This window comes from Dendrobates tinctorius, unplaced genomic scaffold (assembly GCF_039654945.1).
Source record: "Dendrobates tinctorius isolate UK_male_01 unplaced genomic scaffold, ASM3965494v1 ptg000008l, whole genome shotgun sequence".
Classification (NCBI taxonomy): Eukaryota; Metazoa; Chordata; class Amphibia; order Anura; family Dendrobatidae; genus Dendrobates; species Dendrobates tinctorius.
Genome location: NW_027361676.1, coordinates 16,547,677 through 16,561,777, shown reverse-complemented (window position 1 = coordinate 16,561,777; position 14,101 = coordinate 16,547,677). Strand labels below are relative to the sequence as shown.

The 14,101-nt window shown below is 41.2% G+C and overlaps 1 protein-coding gene and 1 long non-coding RNA gene across 2 annotated transcripts in view; one reads left to right on the top strand and one right to left on the bottom strand.

Moving 5' to 3' along the window:
- DCHS2 (dachsous cadherin-related 2) overlaps positions 1-14,101 on the top strand; it is a 387,512-nt gene that overhangs the window by 294,757 nt on the left and 78,654 nt on the right. The window contains exon 5 of the mRNA XM_073576392.1: positions 10,033-11,040. Within this exon, the coding sequence (XP_073432493.1) occupies positions 10,033-11,040 (1,008 nt within the window). The remainder of the gene's footprint in view (positions 1-10,032; positions 11,041-14,101) is intronic.
- The window catches only part of LOC141090540 (uncharacterized), a 67,320-nt gene that overhangs the window by 14,430 nt on the left and 38,789 nt on the right, over positions 1-14,101 (bottom strand). The gene's annotated exons all lie outside the window — the stretch shown is intronic.

The following is a 14,101-nucleotide window of genomic DNA, read 5'->3' as shown; positions in this document are numbered from 1 at the left end:
TTACCGTATTTTTCAGATTATAAGACGTTCCCCCAATATTGAGTAGAAAAATAGGAAAACATTTTGTTTTTAATAAAATGGTGGTGCTTCTTATATTCCATGCGTCTTATTGCTTACCAGGGGTGGTGGCTGCAGTGAAGAGGGGTCCCAGGGTCGCTGCTGAAGGAGGCAGGAGTGGGGTGATGCTACAGGCCGCAGGCTGGGATGAGGGGGTGTTCCGATGTACGGCACTCCATTGCGGGTGTCTGGTGCTGCAGGGGTGTCTGGCGATGCTGCCATGTGCTGCTGCGGATGCCCAGCGGTGCTATGGAGGTGTCCAGCGCTGCGGGGGTGTCCGGTGCTGCTGCGGGGGTCTCTGCCATCATTTTGTGAAAGGCCAGCACCCCGCGCAGTTCCATTGTTTCCTCTGCGGTGGACTCTGGGAAAATGGCCGCCGGGAGCGTCGCATGCGCAGATGGAGATGTTGGCACCAAGATCTCAGGAGACCCTCCCGCAGCACTGGAGACACTCGCAGCAGCATTGGGCAGCACCACCGGACACCCCTGCAGCACCGGACACCCCCGTAGCACCGCTGGGCACCCGCAGCACCATCGGACACCCCCACATCCCAGCCTGTGGCCTGCAGAAACGGTACCGGTAAGGTATACCATTATAATATGTACCCTCATTTTCCCCCCAGATTTGGGGGAAAAAAGTGCGTCTTATAATCCGAAAAATACGGTATATTATTTTGAATGTGCTGTAATAAACAGGTCAGTACAATCTCAAGTTCTTTGTAGTTGTGATATCTATCATGATACCAGGGAGAATTAGGTTTTAAGCCTCATGGTCTGAGAAATGTCATCCTGTCTCTCAACTTGCATGGGGATGCAAAAGCAGCAATAGCCGCACATCACCAACATGGAAGTTGGGCGTGGATAAATTAGAAGCCACATTCCCACTTTAGTAGTCCTAGTATAGTCTCAGTGTTATCTAATTAGGAGACTTTATAGAAACAAACTCCCTTGTTCAGGTTGGGTGAACCTACAGCTTTGTCATCAGAAGATTTAGTTTGGCATAACGTATTTTAATCGTTTGATTTCTATGCAGTTTTACATTGACTCACTGCACGTTAACCTAATAAAAATAGTACTACTGCCAGAGTATTCAGAGCTTTAAGTGGAACCGGCAAAGATATAGCACAAATATAGCCGAAATAAATGTTCAATGTTTTTCTTAGATGTAGATAAAACACTACAACAATGTAAACTGCGCTTTCTTACGACTCTCAACATCGTAATAGCTCAAGATAATAAACTAGTAAATTTAAAGGTAATGTTTGTTTTTATTGTGCACATTTTGTCAAAATAATATGCTTTCCAAAGAAATAAGTGAGAAATAACTATATAATGTGTAAAGCACCTGGAGCTAACACAGTGTCCATAAGATAGAATAAATATACTAAGAGTATGTAAATAATTACATCTGAGCGTACAGTATGTCATGGTGACAGATTGTTTAATATGTACATGTGCAGCTTAAGCTTAAGAGCCAAAAATAAAAAATATGTAGGGATAACATATACAGTAAGTGGCTTGTCTGCATCAACTATAAAGTTCACTTAAGGTGACAAGGGAGAAGCCTAGTTATATTCATTCATAACCAAGCAAACTATTCTATTATATAACTTCTCTTTTTCATTATCATAACTCAAGTATTTATTACCTATGCACCCATCAGCCACCCCTAGTTTTGTTTTCCATTGATAAAATCAAAGCTATTAGAGTGGTCCAATGAGCACGGATCTACATAGCTCCCATCCAGATGACCCCTTCTTCTGCATATAGGCTAGCTAGCAGGTAGGGGAGAGTAACTTATGGCATTAGGACCAGAATACACATTTGGTTTTAGTTGTTTGTAGCATAATTATAGGCAGATTATAGTGAGAGCAATCTGAGCTACCGCCTGGGGACCAAATCCACGGGGGTGCCTATTACCAAATTGCCCACATTATAATGTTTTGTGCTCTGTGGCGCACATATCCCAGCAGGGGGCTTTCCTGGTGCTCCGCTACCGACTATACAGAATGGCAGTGCAGCTCCAAGGGAGGTTCCATAGCCTCTGCTGTGACAAGCCAGTGTAATGATGTCATCATGTGGCACTTGCGCGGAGACTGCTGATTCAAGTGTAATGTAAAAAACAATGTTTTTAAAATATTTTAAAAAATTTAAAAAAATATAAAAGTTCAAATCACCCCTCATTCACCCTATTCAATATAAAACCAAAAATAATACACATATTTGGTATTGCCGCTTTCAGAATCGCCCGATCTATCAATATATAAAAATAATTAATCCGATCGGTAAACGGCGTAAAAAAATCAAAGCGCCAGAATTACGTATTTTTGGTCGCTGCAACATTGCATTAAAATGCAATGATGGGCGATCAAAACATCGTATCTTCACCAAAATGGTATCAGTAGAAAAGTCAGCTCAGCACGCAAGACAAGCCCTCACCCAGCCCCAGATCACGAAAAATGGAAACGCTACAGGTCTTGGAAAATGGCGACACTTTTGTTTTCATTTTTTTGACAAACTTTGAATTTTTGTTTACCACTTAAATAAAAATGAACCTATACATGTTTGGTATCTACAAACTCATAATGACCTGGAGAATCATAATGACAGTTCAGTTTTAGCATTTAGTGAATTGCACTTTTTTTTGCAATTTAACAGCATTTTTTTCCTGTTTCCCGTACACTGTATGGAAAAACCAATGGCATTCTTCAAAAGTGCAACTCATCCCACAAAAAATAAGCCCTCACATGGCCATATTGACTGAAAAATAAAAAAGTTATGGCTCTAGGAAGAAGGGGAGCAAAAAACGGAAGCTCAAAAACGGAAAAAACCCAAGGTGGCTTAGGGGTTAATCAGCCATCATCTGCTTTTAACATCCTTGGGGCTCTGCCTGTGGCCATAAACCTGTTATATCCCATTGTCAGTCTCTGGATTTAACATGTGCTGACAGGGGAATGTGTTATTCCATACTCCCATTGGCGCACCTGTTATGTGATATTGGGGAGACGATGGATTTACATGACAGCCAATGGGTTTTCATGACAGCCGAGGATCTGCAGATGAGCCCCATTCCTGTGATTACTATACTCCTGTGAAAGCTGATCGCAGCTTCTTTTGCCCTTTTAAAAAACAAAACAATAAAAAACACATAGTTGGTATCGCTGAGTACAGAAATGTCCAGTCTATCAAAATATAAAATAAACTGATCTGATCAGTAAACAGTGTAACAATAAAAAAAAAAATCAAAATTCCAGAAACACCAGAATTACATAATTTTTGTCCCCCCCAATATTGCAATAAAATGCAATAAGTCGATCAAAACAGTGTATCTACCCCAAAAAGGGTATCATTAAAAATATCAGCTCAGACCGCAAAAAATAAGCCCTCACCCAGCCCCATTTTCTGAACAATGAAAAGACTATAGTTATTGCAATACGGCGAAGAAAGGAAACATTTTCTTATACAAATTTCCGAATTTATTTTCACCACTTAAATACAAAAAAAAAATTATATGTTTGGTATTTGTGTACTCATATGGCCTGGTCAGTTTTACCATATAGTGAACATGGTAAATAAAAAAACCTAAAAACAATTGTGAAATTGCACTTTTTTTTGCAATTTTGCCACACTTGAAAGTCTTTTCACGTTTTGCAGTAGGCTATATGTTAAAATAAATGATGTTATTCAAAAGTACAACTCATCCCACAAAAAACAAGCCCTCATATTGACAGAAAAAAAAAAAAAAAAAGTTATGGCTCTTGGAAGAAGGGAAAAAAAAACAAAAACTAAGAAAAAAGGAATATGGCCACAGCGTGAAAGGGGTTGTACAGCCTCTTAAAATGTTTAAAAATAGCCTTAAAATATTGCCTATTTGCTCATATTTCCTGTTTCCTCCACCTGCCTCTGTACGTCGTACCACATCCATTCAGCATTTTATGCCGGAATACCAGGGAAAGTGGATTTACTCTGCACTGCTGATTTTCAATGTGGTTTATTTGTCACACACAACACATTTGTTTCCTCACTGGTTCACCTGTATAAGGATAAGATCCTATTCCGATTTACGTTTCTTTATCTACACATCCGTCTACCAGACAGAGTAGGAAATTCAGATACAGGCACTGTCAGCACTGGAGTGACTGAGGATCTACAAGATGAAAATTACTTTTTCTCTTTTGCACCAATATGAGAGGTTTTTTTACATTAAAAAAAATACCAAGCGAAGCAACAAAATGAATTCTGACTTTAGACTACAGCCATGGTCAAAAGTTTTGAGACAGCCGCAAATTTTGTTTTTTATAAAGTTTGCTGCTTTAGTGTTTTTAAATCTTTTAGTCAAATGTTTCTGTAGTTACTGAAGTATGAGCATCTTTACTTTTAATGACAGCTTCATCAAGTTGACCCTTTTTCAAGACTTTTGCAATTTTCGATGGTATACTGGATATCAGTTTCTGGGCCAAATCCTGAATAATGATAGACAATTCTTGTCAAATCAGTGCTCAGAGTTAATTACAATTTTTGTATTTTTGTTTGTTCACCAAATTTTTGAGGCTTGACCACAGGTTTTCAATAGGATTGATACATGGGAAGTTTCTTGTCATTGGCATTCTAAAGTCTTCTGCACTGCAAGTGAACATCACTCTTTGAAGTTTTTGATGATCTGACAAAGGGTAAATTTAGGGGCAATATTATAAGCAGCAATGTCCTTGCCTATAAAGCAATTCTGAAGCAATGCAATGATGACTGCACGTGTTTACTTCACTCCTAAATAATGATTCCTTAAAGTCTGCAATGTGGCCGCAACAAAAGTAATAAATCCAGGGGCGCGACCCAGTAATCCAACAACAAGAAAAATGCAACACTGGTCCTTTGAATATACTAATGTAATCCAGCAAGGTAGCCAAAGTGGTTGAAAATATGTAAGGGAGGACTGTGGTCGTGACCTGAATAACCACAATATCTACTGTAGGTACAGACCGTCCCCTACAGAAAACTGTACTCTTCTCTCCAGCATACCTGCATCTCCAGATTCAGCTTCCTCTGGGCAATTCCCAGGCCACGACAGTCCCTCTTTCAGGCGACCCCCAGCAATGGAGACACAGCCCAAGTTAACTTTAACACTTTCTTTACCGAGTACTTCACACGTTACATCCACAGTTGGTACATCATGTTATTTACTGGTTTCTTCATCCTTCCCTTTCTGGCTGTCGCTTCTGTGCAGTACATGCCTGGACTGGACCGTCTTAGATTGCTCCCCTGTTCCTTCCTGGCCTGACCTCGCCATGATGACAATTTCTTCTGCCTGTTTCGCCCCAGACTCAAAATCATCAGTCACCAGGTTTGGTTGCCTCTGGTAAAGCAATCGGCCCGTTTGTACCGATCTTGTTGAAGCTCCAACTTCCTTCATCTCAGCTGTCCAACTGACTCCTGCCCTAAAAGCATCTTCCCAAGCAATAAGTCGCCACATTCTTCCTTTCCTGCTCTGGCCCACTGCTATGACACACAGTGGCTGTGGGTAACGTGGGCTATAGCGTTTGAACGTTGTGTGGCTACCAAGCTGTCTGGGCCTCTAGCCCATGTGGACACTAGGGTACCCTGTCCCCATCAGAGCTAACTTCCCTAAGACTTGCAGCTTACCACCCGGCAGCCCCTCCTATGTGCTTAATCATTTACTTACTTTCTACACTATACTGGAAACAGTGTGTACTAAAATGCCCCTCATCTTCTTGCCAAATGAAGGTACTATGCTTTTCCTATAAACCACAGTGCACAACCTATGTACATTGCAGCAACAAGATATAAGACAATATACATAAAGACATAGCAGAACATATATACACATTATAGATTTAACTTCTAAGGTAATACACCAGTGTAGCAATACCCTTCCATATGAGTGGTAATACACTAAGTGTAGCAGTACCATAACAACATTTTTGTCATACCCTTACACTCCCCCTTCCCTTAAACTTCTTCATCCCCGATCAAGTGTACTTTAAAACTTTAATACTGTACAGCCAATTCTCCACGCAGGGAGAAACATGAGGTAATACTTCTATCAAAAGATTTTTGCTCAATGCGAGCCAAGTCCATAAAATAACACACCACGTTCACAGTCCATGCAATAAAAGGCATGATCCTGTCTCACAGTCCTCCAGGTGAAGTTCACTAAATTATATCTACAGCATGACTCATTAGTGGGGTCCATAGTCCTTTAGGGAATGGGCTCCCCCTTCCCTTGAAGAGAGCATGGTCCCTCTCCGCTGAGACCAAGCCTATCCACTATCCGGCTCAAGTCCACAGTTAAGAGTAGCTTTTCGCTTTCCAGCAGAAAGGAACATAAACAGTATAATGGGGGAAAACACAGTTCAGCCGTGGACCGTACTGGCCACACTGCACCCAACTTTTTTTTGGTGCTTCAGGGCTCCTTTGCCCACAGGGATGCTGAACTGTCCCGATACATTTTCCTATGGTGCAACAAGCACAACTCCTTTTTTTTCTTTTTGCAGAAATATTTACAGTTCAATGGCAGGTGACCCGCGCTACTCAACTCCACATCAGGCTCTATGCCCGTACTCCAGTAGATGGCCCTGCAGCTGCAGGTGTCATTCCGTCCTGTCGCCACATTGACAGGAGAGGGACAAATCCCGGCCATTCATTGACTGGGGGGAACAGGGGCCGATTGTCCCTGCTCCAGGCCCACATATACTCACACCCTGCCCCCTATAAACACCTGTTATATTAAACTCAAAGAGTCAAAGAAGGTCCCTGAAGTCTTGTCTCCAATTAGTCTGTAATGTTGTGTATCGGTGAAGCCCCCTGCAGAGAGAAATGAAGACACACATATACCCTACCAGATGCAGGACAGGGAATGCCAATGGAGGCCTTTATGCTTCATGGGTCCAGGGAGGCCGAATGGGGTGACACATTGTTACAAATATTATTTAACATTGTTTTAGATTGCTCAAATTAGAAGCTGCACTGCTCTATTGGCCTCAAGGACATCATTCTCTACTTGTTCTCTTCCCATCTCTCTGACTGCTCCATCAATGTAGCTTTTGCTGGCAGTTCTTCCCCTCTTCTTCCCCTTACTGTTGGGGTTCCTCGGGGTTGAGTCCAAGGCACCCTCCTCTTCTCTCTATACACCAACCCTATTAGACAAACCATCAGTAGATTTGATTTCCAGTATAATCTCTCTATCATATCTCTATGACACCCAATTATACACCTCGTCTTCTGACATCACCTCCACCTTAATAGAAAATATATCTCTAACATCATGTCCTCGTTCTATCTGAAACTGAATCTCTCCAAAACTGAACTTCTCATGTTTCCTTCTCTGGTTCAACCAGGCAGCACACTCTCTGTTTTGGGGTTGTATTTGACGTAGGACTTTCCTTTATACCCTGTATCCGATCCCTCACACGCTCATGTTACCTGTATCTTAAAATCATCCAGAATCTGACCTTTTCTCACATTTGAAACTGCAAAAACTCTGTCACTCTTGCTCATCATTTTGACTAATGCATCTCTCTACTTACCGGTCCCAGCTAACCAAATCTTGTTCTCTCCAATCTGTCCTGAATGCAGCAGCCAGGGTTATATTTCTGTCCAGCCGATGCCTTCACCTTCTGCCAGTCATTGCACTGTTGACCTATTTGCTAGAGAATTCATAATAAACTTTTCACTCTCACCCACAAAGCTCTCCACAGTCCTGCACCGCCCCATATCTCCTCCCTCATCTCTGTCTGTCACCCTACCCATGAGTGATTTAAGACTAACATCCTCCATAATTTGAACTTCGCACCTCTGCTTCTAAGGGTACCGTTACACCAAGCGATGCACCAGCGATCCCGACCAGCGATATGACGCGGTCAGGATCGCTGGTGCATCGCTAGGTGGTTGCTAGTGAGCTGCCAAACAGGCAGATCTCACCAGCGACATAGCAGCGGTCGGGGGTCACTACTTACCTGTCAGACGAGGCGATCCTGCGTCCTCCCGCTCGGCTCCACGCGTCGCTCATCGTCACAGCAGGAAGCGCCGCAGGAAGTGGCCAACGAGGAATGGTCCAGGAGCTTCTCGCGACCAGCGATAACCAGTGGGGGAGCGGGTTGGAGGTAAATATCACATGCAGCGATATCGCTAGCAATATCGCTGTAACGTCACAAAATCGGAGACTTTACAACGATATCGCAGTGTGTAACGGGGGCTTAAGACTTTACTCGTGCTGGACAGTTTTCTGGAATGCACTACCCCAGCCAGTACGACTTGTACCTAGCCCCACATTTTTAAGCATGCTATAAAAACACATATCTTTAGACAAGCCTATCACTTCACCAATCTAACTATTCCCTGTTCTCTCTTTCTACATTTTTGTCAGAATCTGATCCCTCCTATTCATCTATCTTTACATCCTCCATGCACCCAATAGCACTTGAAAACTATACCTAGACAGTTACTCTCTGGTGACTGGCTCATGCAGCATATTTGATGCCTTATTGATTATAGTGATGGCTGGAACACACATGACCAGCACTTTTTACCTATTGTATTCCCCATATTTCCTTATAGATTGTAAGCTTGTAAGCAGGGATCTCACTACTACTCTATCTGTTCAAAAATGTGTTACTTTGTGATGTCTTTTTTCTCTGTACATGTCTTCACTTAAATGTATTTTGCTGCAGAAATTGTTGGCGCTATATAAATAAAATTATTATTTTTATTATTACAAATAGCCTTTGGATACTTCCCTGCCTCCACCTTGAATCTGACCATAAAGAAGAGTTTTTTCTCAAGATAATTTCACTTTGATTTGTCATTTGCAGATTGTGCATCTAAGTAAACTTATAATTGCTTGTATAGTACATTTACTGCAGCATTAGCTAAACAGTTCTGCAGCACGTATAATTTTCCATCTGTCACAGGATTACTTTTACTATAGTCTGAAAAGCCTGCTCTCATAACATTGCCAGCTTATGGTCTCCAGGCTGTTTTTTTTTGTAATTCATACAATAACTAATGGATTCTTCTTTGCTATCAAATCTGCATGCCTAATGTGCCTACAGACTACTGCTAGCCAAATGTGTGGCAAAACTTTATGTAAAGTCCTTACGTGCCAAACAGAAGGCATCCGGGTTCGAGAAAGGTTGACTTCCATGGAAATGTTTTTCAACCTAATGGCAGGTTCAGAAGTCTGTACTATAACATGAGTAAGTCACGTCCGTAAATTGGCTGGCTCCATGTGCAACACCATGTGCTCCTCCACATAGCAGATGAGCGAACAAGCTGCCAGTTATTCACCTGGCCTAGTCTGGTCCATAAATCAAGTGCAAGCTGTAATAATGGTCCATGTGAAAAATTATTGGTGTACACAGGCCTATTGGTCACTATTAGATCAGTGTGCTGTCTGTTGAGCACAAATTTGTTAGGCTGAAAAAACAGCCATCTGAATGAGCCCTAAGTGTCATTATAATTTTATGTTGGAGCTGAGAAATCAAGTTTTAAAGTAAATTAGCTGGGAATCGCATCGACACCAACTAATGGAAATTTACACATGCCTTCAAAGCTTGATTTCTCAAGTCACGTCAAATTACTATGAATCAGGTATTATTTATATTTTTGTACTACCCTAGAACATATATAGCCTCACTACTAGTTTCAATAGTCAAAACGTTCCCGACAGGTTCCCTTTAAATAGTATTTAGAGATTGTGGGTGGTGCTTCACTTTAATAGATACTGTAATTAGATAGATAATTGATTTAACAGAAAAAAAATCCCTTATTATTGATATACACTACATATATTGATGCACATATGATATTGTTTTATCAGTATAGAGCTCTGAAGGATGACATGCATCAGTGTGAATACTTTTTGCCTCACCTGTTTGACCACATGTTGGGAGGCAGGTAACTATTACAATGTATTGCTCTATTTAAATAACATTATTCTCCTGTTTTCTATTGTCTTGTTCAGATTCCATTGATCCTGTATCATACAGAATATTGTCCGGTGATCCACATCAGATGTTCTCCATAAATTCCCAATTTGGTATCATTACGACATGCAAGCAACTGGATCATGAATCTCATCCCTTTGTTGTTCTTACTATACAGTCCCAGCTTGGGAGCGCTCCTGTCTTCAGCAGCACTCAGGTCAACATTACCATCACTGACGTTAATGACAATCCACCCACGTTTTCAAGGGTAAACGAGAGAATAGACCTACTCCAGACAACTCCTCCTGGCAGTGCACTGTACATTGCACAAGCAGAAGACATCGATGATGGCTATAATGGATTCATCACCTACAGCATTGTTAATGAAAAGCAAGACATGTTTACTATAGAGCCCAACCTCGGAATTTTATATCTCAACACAACTTTAACAATGGTCTGTGAGCATATTCTCCTGATCATGGCAGAAGATAATGGACATCCTCCCTTAAGTTCCCTCTTAACATTAACTGTCAGTGTCATAAGGAACAATCTTGGTCATGCTTTGACTTTTGGAAATTTGGTCCATCAAGTTGAAATCAGTGAAGATTTCACTATAAACTCTCGAATCATTCAGATGAAAGCCTATCATGGCGGGACACAAAGTCAGCAGCGTAGAATCATTTACTCCTTACTCCCTGAGGATTTTGTTACGTTTGGAATAGATCGTAACACAGGATGGATTTTCTTACGTCTGTCTCTGGATTATGAGAAGTCTAATACATACAATCTGATTGTGGTGGCAAGAAGTGTGGACCTGGTTGAGGATCAGACTGCAACCACTTCTGTAATTGTGAAGGTTTTAGATGAAAATGACAACGTCCCAATTTTCAATCAGAACATCTATTTCTTCACTATTCCTGAAAGTCCCACTCCTCATGGTGTGGTGGGGACAATCAGGGCACTGGACATGGACTCTGGGAGGAATGGACAGCTCTCATACTTTCTGCTTTCCGAGGAAAATTATTTCCAAATCAACTCGAAGACAGGTAATGCCACACAAACAGCTAGTACTTCATGTATTTTTGTACGATGGTGGAGAAGAACATCAGCCATTTCTTGATCAGGTTGTGCAAGTTCTATTACTTGTTTATTAATTGTGTGAGCTACGTTATTCTATCACTTTATGGAAACATCTGTCCTTGTGTCTTTACAAAACATGAGAACTAGGGAAACATTTGGAAGTTTTGTATGCTAATTCTAGTTGTTGTTCTGGTCAGGATAGAAAAGATAAGGACCTTATCAAGGTCTCTTTTCCTTTCTTGTGTGATGCTATTATCCACGCAAGAAAATACTCTAAATACAGAGTCCTTAGGTAGCAGTAATCCTTAATATGTATTAAACAGTCCCAGGAGTAGTAGAGATCACACCCTAATCAATGTGGCATAGCATGATCTGCTTTCTGGAAGGTGTCATCTTTCTTTATGCTATATGCAAATTGCCTCTTGAGAGAAGAGGACTTGAATTATAGTTCCACCTCTTGGTAGTAACAATCCAAAAAATCATTATCGACCCTTTAATGATCCTTGACAAATGACTTGGTATAAAAGCAAAACCAGAATCTCAATTGGCAGACATGTGTTTCGGGGTGTTGAGACTCCTCAGTGAAAAGCATATGGGTAAGTGCACACGTAGTTTTTAGGTTGTGCGGATTTTGATGAAAAATCCGCAGGTAAATCTGTGGATTAGGCTGCGGTTTTGCCCTGCGGTTTCACACCTCATAATGGATAGGTGTGAAACGCAGCAAAATCCGCACAAAGAATTGACATGCTGCGGATTGTAACCCGCAGCAAAACCGTGCGGAAAAATCCACAGCATGTGCACTACGTTTTTTTATTTCCATAGGAAATAAAGGTACTGTACAACGCAGCAGAATCTGCTGCGGACCCGCAGCTGCAGAAACGCTGCGGAACCGCAGCAGAATTCGCAGCGTGTGCACATACCCTAAGATCTGATTTGGCTATATGAGAGGCCTCTGAATGGTGTCTTAGGGATAATGTTTCTCCTTGTGGAGAGTGACATGCCTGACATGCCAGTGTAAGAAAACTTATAGCCCTTTCAATTATTTTCTGGCAAATTATATATACAAAGAAGAGTAATAGGATTAGAAATTTAGTGCCACCTATTGAAAGTAGCCATCCTAAAAGTCAATATCGACCCTTTAATGAACCTTTCCATATGATAAAAGTAAATCCAGAATCTCATTTTCCAGACACGTATATGGGGGTGTTGCCACTCCTCAGGGCAAAACATGAGATCTGTTTTAATTTCTCAGAGGTGCATTGCATGGCCTATGAGTTTCCTTACCATTACCACTGCACAATAATATGTTATATGATAAAATATCCGCTTTACAATGGCACAAAAGAACATCTTAGCTGTTGTATCCGTTTAGCAACCAACAGAATTATAAATACAGCTCTGGGACTTCATACGTGCTGTAACTCAGTGCTACTGTAAATATATAAGGCAAAGCAGGATAAGGAAGAAGGGTGGGTGGGCTGTGCCACTGCCTAGCGCACCCTATTGCAACATGTTTTGGGGACACTATTTGACTAATGAAAAAAGTTATAATAGGGTTTTCATTCACATTGGAGCTATATTGTGTATTTTTGGCTGAAAATCCTGGAAAGGAATGCAATAAAATTGAGATGTGCAATGATCACCATATACCATAGTAGCACAAATGTGTGCAAGGACCTGCACAGATACTGATCACATGATCATCCATATCCTGTCACCAAGGGACCTATGAGCAATGCTCTCCATAGGAGGAGAGGGTGTGCTGTGCTCATATACTTGCCCTGTTTATTATTTTGTGTTATGACTGTATTTTGAAGTCTATAGTTGTTGGAGGGTAAAGTTTGGGGGGAGGCGGGAAGGGAGAGTTTATATTTCTAGGGTCTTGTCTAGATATGTATTTTTACGCCTGTATTATTTAGGGGTTTGGCCTTTAGATTTGTTTTAGGGTCTGTATTTATTTAGAAGGTTCTGGTCTGAGTATGGATTTATCCAGGAGACAGTATTTAGTGTGGACAGTATTTAGTGTTATCTGCAGTCTAGATAGCCTCTGTTTTTTTTATGGAGGTCTAAATTTATTTTCTATTTCTTCTGGGGTCTGGTTAGATATTATTATTTATATTAGTGTCTTATTAGAGCTCTCTATTTAGGGGTTCATATTTATTTTTGGGTCTGGATTTATTTTAGAATATATGCTATTTTTCTGGTCTGCATTTTTCCTCAACTGAATTTAAATTGAGGCCCGATTCATCACTTGCAGTTTTTAAAGTCATTTTTAACTTTTTCTTCTTGTGATATTCATTAATGATTTTTGAGCCAAATTCTTCCAAATGACGCACCTGGTGCATGAATCTGATGCAAAATCCAAAATTCTATTTATTTTTGTCTTTTACTTTCTTTGTGACATTTTAGTGCAAAGCATCACATTCCTGTCTAAAATGACACATTTACACTAAAATTTCAGGCATACATAAAATCACTTTGGTGGGAGGTAGGAGCGGAGTAATGTATATACTCGAGTATAAGCCGACCCAAGAATAAGCCGATGCACCAAATTTTGCCATGAAATACTGGGTAAGTGTATTGACTCGAGTATTAGCTGGGTATGCATTGTCCTCTCATCCCTACACTGGTATGCATGGCTACCCAGTCCTTGAATGCATGGCTCCTTATCCTTGTATGCATGGCTCCCCCATCGCTGTCCTTGTATGCATGGTTCCCCATCCCGTCCTTGTAAGCATGTCTCCTTATCCCCTATCCTTGTGTGCATGGTTCCTATTAAAAAAAAAACAAAACATCCTACTCACCTTCCTGTGCGCCCTCACAGCATCTCGTTCCGGCGCCGGCAGCTCCTGCAGCCAAGCGATCACGTAGCTCCGCTCATTAAGGTATTGAATATGGGAGTGGAGAGGCTGTAATATTCATTACCTTAATGAGCGGGGCCACGTGATCGCTCAGCTGGAAATGCTGCTGGCACTGGAACCAACGAGATGCAGTGAGGGCCCTCAGGAAGGTGAGCAGGATGTGTGC